Consider the following 10,460-nt stretch of genomic DNA (forward strand, 5'->3'; position numbering starts at 1 on the left):
AGACAGGAAGAGGTGCTTTCACACAGCCGGGCCGATGGCTGATTAAAGCCGTCCTGTGTGAGCTTCCCATGCTGAGTGGTGCGTGTGCGTCACTGGGACTGAGGGGTGTGTTCTCCTGCCTCCTCCCACCTCCTGCCAGAATCCCTTTCCTGTTCTTCCTTCTGTGATGTTCCCAGTTCCCAGACGCAGCTTCTCGGGGCCTCATGGGAGGCAGGGGGTGGCCAGGCTAGGCCGGCACAGGGAGTGCAGCAGGCCAGGCGTCCTGTGAGCCTGTGTCTTCCCCTTTCCCTGGAGGAGACCAGGTTCAGGCACCACATAACCCCCAACCTCCGCACGCAGGCAGGAATAGGCTTGTCAGGGTTTCAGAGCAGAAGGCCTCCTGACCCATCCAGGACACCCTTTGTCCTGGGCTTCATCCCTGGGCCCTCCTCAGGTCAGGTGTGTCAGCGAGCAGCCTTCAAAGTGCGGAAGCAGCGAAGGGTGGGCAAGGTCAGGTGTGAATTCTCTGCGGGAGAAGAGAGAGTAAGAGGGTGACTAGTGACAGCTGGATCCTGCAGTCTCCATCTCTCCTGGTGGCCCCTCCACCTACCTTGTGTGTGCTATTTTAAAAGGAAAACAGACCTTTAACTTGCACCCGTTTAAGGAGACAGAAAAGTGGTTTTCAGTTTCTTGGCGCTGCTTGGGCTGCAGGCCTGTTCCACCACATCATAGCCCCTCTGCCCCTGACAGAACTCCAGACCATCCCCGTTTTCTTCCTGGCACATTCGCTGGAAATTGCTGTTGGCCGCAGGTCCTTCTGACCCCAAGGTTGGGCCGTGGGCTCTGTGATGTGGAGGTTTTGTCTGTCCTGTGGTCACAGTTGTGGCCAAGGGTCTGTGGGCACAGAGTGGGCAGGTGGTAGTGAGTGAGTGACCAGCCTCTGGGGCAAACCGAGGTCCCCTCAGCCCAGGGTCTCCTCACAGGACCACCCTGGGCCTGCCAGGCTGAGAGCCCCAGCGCTGGGGTCTGTGTCCGGGGTAGCTCGCCGGGCCGGCCCACCAGGACTGACCCTCAAGTTGGGCCTGCGAGGGCCACAGGCAGACAGTTCTAGCCGGTTCTACAGTTTTTCAACCACTGATACCCTCCTGACTTTTAAAGAAAATGGTCAGTCATGCTAAGTCGTTTGTTTTGTGTGCAGACCACCTAAGGATTTCTAACCTTTGTGCTTTAAGGCATTTTTAAAACTTAACAGACTTTATTTTTCAGAGCAGTTTTAGGTTTATAGAAAAATTGAGCAGAAAGTACAAAGTATTCCCATATACCCTCTTTCCCCTAACTGCTAACAAACGAACTCGGCACATTTGTTAAACCTGACGGGCCAGTGTTTAGACACTGCTGTTAATTAAAGCCCATAGTTTACATCAGGGTTCACTCTTGGTATTGTGGGTGTTCTGTGGGTTTTACCAAATGCATAATGACACGTGTCCATCATATGATATCATACAGAGTATATTCCTGCCCTAAAAATCCTCTGTGCTCTGTTGCTCTCCGTGCCACACCCCCAACTCCATCCCGAGCGACCACTGATCTTTTTATTGCCTTTCCAGAATGCCGTGTAGCTGGAATCACACAGCACACAGCCTTTGCAGACTGGTTTCTTTCACTTAGCAGTAGACTAACTGCCTCCATTCTTTTCACATCTTGAGAGCTCTTCTTGTTTTCGTGCTGAGTGATTCTCCGTTGTCTGGATGCACCACAGTTGGTCCACTCACCTGCTGAAGGACATCTTGGTCCCTTCCAAGTTTTGGCAATTACAAATAAAGCAGGGGTAAGATCTGCCTGCAGGATTTTGTGTGGACATAAGTTCCCAGCTCTTTTGGGTAAATGCCAAGGAGTGCGATCGCTGGACCACATGGTGGGAATGTGTTTGCTGTTATGAGACCCCCAAGCTGTCTTCCAAAGTGGCTGCAGCATTCGGCATTCCCCCGAGCAGGGATGGGCGTTCCTGCGGCTCCATGTCCTCACCAGCAGTTGGTGTTGTCAGTGCTCTGGATTTGGGGTGTTCTTGTAGGTGTGCGGTGGTGTCTCATTGCTGCTTTAGTTCGCATTTCCCTGATGACACGATGTGGAGTCTCTCTATGTGCTTATTTAGTCATGTGCGTATCTTCTTTGGTGAAGTGTCTGTTCACACCTTTTGCCCATTTTTAATTGTTTTATTTTCGTGTTGAGTTTTAAGAGTTCTTTGTGTATTTTAGATACAAGACCTTTATCAAACATGTGCTCTGCAAATACTTCCCCCAGTCTGTGGCCCGTCTCTTTTGTTGTTGTTGTCCTCTTAACCGTGTCTTTCACAGAAGTTTCCATTCTAATAAAGTCCCGTTTATGTCCTTTTCCTTTCATGGATTACGCTTTTGGAGCTGTGATTAAAACTTGTCACTAACCTAGACTTTCACCCCTGTTATCTGGGAGTTTTACAGTTTTGCGTTTACATTCAGGTCTGTGGCTCGTCTTGAGCTAGTTCTTGTGAGGGGTGCGGGGTCTGTGACTGGGTTCACTTTCTGCATGCAGATGTGTCCAGCTGTCCCAGCACCGCTCGTTGACAGGACTGTGCTTCCACCACCGAAGTACCTTTGCTCCTTGTCAAAGGCCAGTTGACTGGGTTTGTGTGGGTCTGTTGCTGGGCTCTCTGTCCTGTTGATCCATTTCTCTGTCCTTTCACCAGCACCACACTGTCTTACCTCGTGGTGAGTGTGGAAGCCGGGCAGTGTCAGGCTTCCAACTGTGTTCTTTTCCTTTGATGTTTCATTGGCTGTTCTGGGTCCTGTTGTTTTTCTGTATGAACTTTAGAATCAGTTTGCTGACATCCACAATAAAACGTTTGCCCTCACTAAGGTAGCATGGGCCTGGTGCGTGTCCCATGTGATGATTTGCAGCCTTTTATATTTTAAGGCATTTTTTTCCTATCCTTCATGATTAGAGGGCTTGGGGTTTTGGCAAGGGGGGGTTGCTAATCTTTACGAACCCTGAGATTGTTTTTCTAAGCATTTTTAATAGTTTTCTCAATTTACAAAGTTTTTAATGAATTTTTTAATTAAATGTTCAATTTAATATCAAATTTCTAGTGAATTACCAAAAAGCAATGCACTTGAAAGGGGATACTGTCCACCCACAAGTTAACATATTTATAACATGGGGAATAACCATGGATACCCTCATGATTCTACACTTTCCAAATCTGAAAATTTCAAATTTAAAAAATTTTAAGTTACTTTTATATAACTTTGTCTATTTTCCAAGTTGGACTTCCAAGTGCCTGTCCCAAGATTTGTGTAAAATAGGATCCCCAGGGGGCTTGCAGCCTCTGGGAGCAGAGAGGCCAGAACCAGAGGAGCTGCCCTGGCTCCTTGCTTCTTCCCATCCCCCCTGCTCGGCCCCAGCCCCACCCTTTCTCCTGCTGAAACTGTCCTCATGGCCCACCAGCCCTCCCCTCTGAGACCAGTCTGCCTCTCCTCAGCAACCCCAGCAGGCAGTGCTTCCCACATTTCCTGGCACAAGTCTCCCTCCTCCCAGCTGAGGATCAGCCCCTAACCCAGTGCCCAGAGGTGCTTCAGAACATGGCTCAGCAGAGCAGAACAGGACCCTCTCTCCAGCACACTGGTCTGGGACCCTCACTCTCAGTCTGACGAGTGCTCCTGACAAGGCAAGACCACCCCCAACCCGCCGCGCCCCAGGCCCTGGAGAGCTCTGCACAGGCAGAGGTGGGGGACATGCAGGTGTGCGCCTTCCTGGTGTTGTCTGGTATAGCGTGAGCAGACTGTGCTGCTACCATAAACAGTTCTTATTTCTGTCATCTCGTTCCCGACACAACAACTGCAAAGAGAGAAGCAGTCTGCCGTCTGCCAATTAAAACACAAACGTGCGAAGCCTTTTCATCAGGAACCACATGGTCCCTCACCACCTGGTGAACACAGTCAGGTGTCTTCCCAGAGAACAGCCAGGGGCCTCTGGCCTCACCGAACCACTCCAGCCTGTGTCTTGGTAGCAGCCTCAGGTCACGTGAGGCTGGCCTCGCGGTGGCCCCGCCGGCCTGACCTCGCCTGCTGGACCTGCTTCCTGCGTGTCTTTCAGGAGTGCGGTGCCTGGGAGAAAGTGTGGCTGTGAGTGGGGGGCAAGTCTGTGTCCATCAGGCTGCCTTCGTTTGCGGCTGGTCAGCTGGTCCTGTAAAGCTGAGGCCAGTGGGTTCTCAGACCAGAGGTGATTCTAAGACGCATTTCCTGACCAAGGAGTCCCTAGGTGTCCCAGAGTTGGTGTTGCTCTGCTAGTGGGTGGGCTGCATCTTACCATGGCAGACTGCTGGCTGCAGTGGTTCCAGTCTGGTACCTACCCACTGGTAGGTGGAGCTGGGTCCTAGGGTCTCTGCCTAGGGTCCTGGGGTCCCAGGTCTAGTGCCAGTGTACTGGTGTATGCTGCCAGGCCTGGGCCCTCTGGTGGACAGGGCCCTCTGCAGGGGTGGCTGTGGGCTCAAGGAGTCTTAAGACAGCCTACCTGCTGGTTTGTGGGCTGTGTCCCCACCCAGCTAGTTGCTTGTCCTGAGGCCTCCCAGTACCAGTGCCTACAAGCTATTGGGCTGGGGCAGGGCTGGATTCCAAGGCTAATAAAGCAGAGGGAGGATTCCACAATGGTACCTGCTAGCATCACTGCCCATGTGGTACAATGGGTTTCCCCAAGATAGCTGCCACTGGTGTCTGTGTCCACAGGGGAGCTCCAGGAGCCTCTCCAAGATCAGCAGGTGGGTCTGACCCAGCCTCCTTGCAAATTACTGCTTCTGCCCTGGAGAATATGAGATCACATCATGTCTTTATCAAGTCTGATTATACTGTGTTCTGGTTTGGGTCTTTTTGGGTTCATCTCACATAGAGTCTGATGAGCCCTGATGTTTACATTTGTACGTTTCATCAAATCTGGGAAGTTTTCCGGCATCATTTATTCGAACAGTCCCTCCTCTTCTCCTTCTGAGACTGTCGCTTCATGTGTATTGCTTTGCTTAATGGCGTCCCAGTGGTTTCCTAGGCTCTGTTCACTTTTCTTTGATATTTTTTTCTTTTTGTTCCTCAGACATTGTCCTGTCTTCAAGTTCACTGGCTCCTTCTTCTGCCAGCTCAGATCTGCCTTTGAATGCTCCTGGTGAATTTTTAATTTCAGTTGTACTTTTCAGCATTTGGCTTCCTTTTAGATTTTCTGTCTATTGATATTTTTATTTTGTTCACACATTGCTTTCTTGACTTTCTGCACATCTTGTTGTTGTTGTTGTTGTTGTTACTTTTTTTGAGCATGTCTTAGGCCATTGTTTTAAAGTCTTTTTCAAGTAAATGTGCCACCAGGTTGTTTCAGGGACAGCTTCTGTTACTGTTTTCCTTTGAATAGGTCATATTCTCATTTCTTTGTATGTCTTGTGAATTTTTTATTGAACTCTGGAGATGAACAATATGGCAACTCTGGAAATCATTTTGTTGGTTGCCTGGGGCGCAGTTTGGAGAGTTCTAGAGAGCTGATTTTAGGGAGGTGATTGTGCTTCAACTTGGCATCAAGCAGTTGCCTGGTGAACACGGTTGGGCCAGCTCAGCCAATGCCAGGATTGCCCTGGGCTCAGCAGAACAACTCAGAAAGTTACTCCAGTGTGTTTGCATATCATCCTGGAGGCTGAGACTTCCCCAAAGAGTGAACTGTGACAAAATGGATTGGTCGTTTAGCTCTCAGGCATATGCATGAGATGTGTTTCAGTAAGTTCTGCACATGATTTGGTTGTGGGCTCAATGCCTCAGACTTCTCTGGGGTCACTGCAAGTCAGAGAAGCAGTGGGAGGGTAAGCAGCAGAAAGGGGGATTTACCAGGATGGCCAGCCTCAGGCTCCAGGTGGTGGGAGCTGTTTTATGTGTGCTTCCCTGGTGCTCCCGCAGCCTGTCCTCTGACCGTCCCCTCTGCTCTCTTCCAGAAGAGGCCGAGCACTGCAGCTTCGGGGCAGGATCTCTGTCCAGGCGGCGGCGCCCACTGGCCCTGCGGGAGGACGGCCCTCGCCGGCGCGCGCACCTGCACATCGGCCTGCCGCACGACTTCCGCCCCGTGTCCTCCATCATCGACGTGGACATCCTCCCCGAGACGCACCGCCGCGTGAGGCTGTACCGGCACGGCTGCCAGAAGCCACTGGGCTTCTACATCCGCGACGGCACGAGCATGCGCGTGGCCCCGCAGGGGCTGGAGAAGGTGCCAGGCATCTTCATCTCCCGCATGGTGCCTGGCGGCCTGGCTGAGAGCACCGGGCTGCTGGCCGTGGACGATGAGGTCCTGGAGGTGAACGGGATCGAGGTGGCTGGGAAGACGCTGGACCAGGTCACGGACATGATGATCGCCAACAGTCACAACCTCATCGTCACGGTCAAGCCAGCCAACCAGCGGAACAACGTGGTGCGCTGCGGCCGTGTGTCCGGCAGTTCCGGCCGCTCCTCGGACAGCACAGCCAGCCGCCACAGCCTGCCAGCGGCCCATGTCCTGCAGAACTTGCCCACCGACGAGATGGAGAGCGACGAGGAGCCCGACGTGGTCCTCGAGGGCGTCCTGGAGCCCCGGCTGGTCCCCAGGCCAACGCTGGGCAGCCTCGCTCGGGTCAACGGCGCTGGCCTGACGCCCGGGCTGCACAGCCCTGGGCGGGAGGGCAGCGTCCACCGGCTGCTCAGCTCCCTCCGGTCCGACCCCCGCCACAGCCTGGCCCTGCCCCCGGGAGGGGTGGAGGAGCATGGGCCAGCGGTCACCTTGTAGGGGCAGGCATCAGACAGGTCAGTTTCCCAAGGGGAAATGCTTTTAAATTTTTATTCCAATTTTAAAATTAGAATTGTACACTTCACTTCTCCTTTTTGTTTGTATTTATCCCTCCCTTTTCTCCCACAACCCTACTCTTTATTTCAACTTACGGATAGGAAAAATACTGTATTTTTATAGAATTCCTCCACAGAATATAAAGAACACACACATGCACAGTCGTACTGGGCCGGGGGCAGGCCAGCACATTTGTAAAGTGGTAGAAAGCCTCTGACTTTTTAAATTTAAAAAATATACTTTTTTAAATGAAGCTTTAAAATTGCTTTTTTTTAGTAGTCAAATTCACGATTTCACTGTGCTTCCTGCCAACTTGCACAGATTCTGCTGATGGTTTAGGGCAGGAAGGAGAACCTGGCTTTTAAGAGCAAATGCACGCAAGCCTGTAATAGGTATGACTGTTGAAGATGAATTCAGATTTTCACGGCATTTTAGTCCTGTTTCAAATAGTCAAGTGGGTGTGGAACTCCCCAACCTCATGCAGTGGACTTCCCCCTGCGGACAGCTTTGTGAGGCCACCAGCGGTGCCCTGTCCAGCCTCTGAGGGTGAATTTAAAGAGGGGAGGCAGCCAGCTCTGCTGGAGGGGAAGGTAACACTCACCAGGACCATCTGTGATCAAAGGCCAGTATTTACTCTGGGACACAGACTTTCTTTGCCTGTGCATCGTGACTCCAGGGGCAGTTTTGAAATGGCCCCACCAGAAACGATGGCCAAGCCTAGCACAGGTCCGACATGGGCTTTTGAAGGCTCACAGCCATTGGGATATGTAAGTTCTGGTATCTTTGTTTTTAAATAGTAAGTCACATGGAATGTAAAGATTTTTGACACAGATTAAATTCATCGTCACGTCCCTTTGATACTCTAGCTATATTTACAAACGTAGTCATTTTAAAGGTTCATTCATGTTGATCCAATGTATTTTCTGTTTGAATCCAATGTCAAGGAGACACTGTTAAACTTACACTATGAGAACTAAACTTTAACCCAAAACAGCGTTCACATAAATGCAGATAGAAGTATTTCTGTAGGCTGCCCTTTGGGAGACTGTGCAGCCACTTCTCCTGTGGTCTTGCACCCCCTGCTGGTCAGTGGCAGAACTGTCCTGACCTCATGGCTGTCAGGCTGGTAACACAATGAAAACAGTCATCTCAACGTTTTCATTTTCCTGATAGGTGGGAAGCAAGTGATTTCTCTTTTTGAAACTATTTATTGGGCAGAAATAGCTTTTACTGAGTAGTTGTGGTCTCCTGCGCCTTTGTTTTTCTCATTTGTATGCCAGGATCACTGTTACAGTCCCAAGAACAGGGAAGACCAAAGATGCTCCCCCTTTGAGGTCTAGGACCTCCAAAATCACGGGCTCCAATGAACTGTACAAACATTTCTGGCACCTCAGGAGTCCGCAGTGCTTTTTTTACTATCACAAGTATTATAGAAACAAAACTCTAATGCTAAGTTACTATCACAAAGGAAATGTTCTTTTACTAAGTTATTGCTGGTTATTGAATGATCTTGTCAAATAAACCGGTGTGTTACTGAGGAAAGTTATATTTCTTACCATGTTTTAAGTTGTTATACAAATGTGAATAATTTTTAAAGGAAAAAAAGTCTTATGCTGAGATTTGTGTGCTATTCATAATGTTAGGAGTTATGAATTGTTTCAAACAGCTGCTTTAGTGTATTTTTCTACCCAGGTCTATATTTCTGCCATTTTCTTCTTATTAAAAAACAAAAAAACAAACAAAAAACCATGTTGTATACACATTAAAGTTTTCTTGTTTTTATATATCAAAGAATAAAACCTTTTTCTTTGCTTTTAATATTTTCCAGTTCTGTTCTAAATACAAGGAGAATGTCACTGTCCATGCTGAGCAGGGGTGAGCTTCCTCCTCAGGATGAAACCCTCTGATAGTTACCAAGTGCCTCTCATGTTTCACTTAATCCTCACGCACTCTCCATGAAGCAAGTGGTACTGTCCCCATTTTACAGAGAAAATGGCCTCAAACTCAAGCAGGTAGTAGGTCATTTCAAATAACCACTTATTTGATAGGAGATAGATGTCTTAGGTCCAGAACCTTCTTTTGCAGTCCTTTTGAAAAAACTTTTCTGAATACTTACTATACAGCTTTTTCAAAATACAGCCTGGTTTGTGAAATTTCCATTGACACTTTATCACTGACATTACTCAGTGTATAATATGCAGCATCATGGACCACTCTTTCAGTAACTTACAAACACCATGGTGACAGCAGCGAACACCAGTGATTCCTGGAAGAAACAGGCACAGATAACCACAGCCTTACCCGCACATCACCTTACCGACTTAGGGTTAGGGAAACTCAAGCGGATAGACAGTCACTGTCACAGCCTGTGAGTTGGAGTGCAGGCAGTCACTGAAACTGGATGCACGCTCTGAGTTAGCTCCATGACGGAGTCAGATATGCAGGTGCCCGCACCTGGCGAACACCCGTCCCCTGACCTAGTCACAACGCACACTGCCAGCCCCAGAGCCTGTGACACTGCCCACGAGAGCCAGCCCTTCAGCTGATAAGGAGACAAGTTATGTAGTATCTCACAGTTTTACACAAAGTGGCCACAGACAGGGTGGGGTCTTGTGGCAAGTTGCAAAGATACCTGGAAAGTACTGGTATTGAGATCCTAATTTCATATCAGATGATAACCTGCAAAAAGTATTTTCTGATGTTCAGAAATACTGTTGTGTGAATTACCTTTTATTCCAACACTACACCTCCTCCTTTCTGCCTCTAATGTCAGTCTCCTAAATATTTTTTACCCTGAAGACATCCCAGGTCAATATTCAAATTCTTTTCCCCACTTACAGTTCCTCACATATCTTGTTTTCTCTGTATCTTCATAAAAAGAGAGCTTTCAGGGATTGAGAACATTTAATCACTGAACAACATTTCCAAGCATTAACTGTTATGTTAATAAAAAGCAAACAAAATGATTCCACATTGGTCTCCCCAGCCCAGGAAACAAGTGCCATTTCCCACACTCCCTCCTCTACGGAGCTTTGAAAGTAAATACATCCCTTGACCCGAAACCGCTTGACCCCAAGCTAATGTGCTGGGGAAGAGCCCTTTTCACGTGAGTTTTGCTTCATATGACCCAGCAATTCCACTCCTGGGTATCATCTGGAAAAAATGAAAACACTAACTCGAAAAGATACATGCACCCCAATGTTCACTGCAGCATTACTTAAAATAGGCAAGTTACAGAAGCAACCTAAGTGTCCACCAAGAGATAAATGGATAAAGAAGATGTGAGATTAGATAGATAAATAGATACAGAGAGATAGACAGATAAAATGGAATACAACTCAGCCATAAGAAAAAAATGAAATACTGCCATTTGCAGCAACATGGATGGACCTAGAGAATGTTATGTGTGTTGAAATGAATCAGACAGAGAAAGACAAATACCATGTGGTGTCATTTATGTGTGGAATCCAAAAAATAAAACTAATGAATGTATATAGAAAAACAGAAACAGACTCGCAGATATAGGAAACAAACTGGTGGCTGCCTGGTGGGGGTGGGGAGGGGCACAGCGGGGTAAGGGATTAAGATACAGAAACTACCGTGCATGAAAC

At 48.5% G+C, this 10,460-nt stretch overlaps 1 protein-coding gene across 2 annotated transcripts in view; it reads left to right on the top strand.

Moving 5' to 3' along the window:
* PARD6G (par-6 family cell polarity regulator gamma) overlaps window positions 1-8,652 on the top strand; it is a 57,718-nt gene extending 49,066 nt beyond the window's left edge. The window contains exon 3 of one of the 2 annotated variants that reach the window (XM_032470684.1): window positions 5,972-8,652. In XM_032470684.1, the coding sequence (XP_032326575.1) occupies window positions 5,972-6,792 (821 nt within the window). In that variant the 3' untranslated portion in view covers window positions 6,793-8,652. The remainder of the gene's footprint in view (window positions 1-5,971) is intronic. The other variant, XM_032470685.1, reaches the window with a different exon arrangement.
* The last annotated feature ends 1,808 nt before the right edge of the window (window positions 8,653-10,460 follow it).

The sequence above is a fragment of the Camelus ferus genome, chromosome 30 (genome assembly GCF_009834535.1).
Source record: "Camelus ferus isolate YT-003-E chromosome 30, BCGSAC_Cfer_1.0, whole genome shotgun sequence".
Taxonomy (NCBI): domain Eukaryota; kingdom Metazoa; phylum Chordata; class Mammalia; order Artiodactyla; family Camelidae; genus Camelus; species Camelus ferus.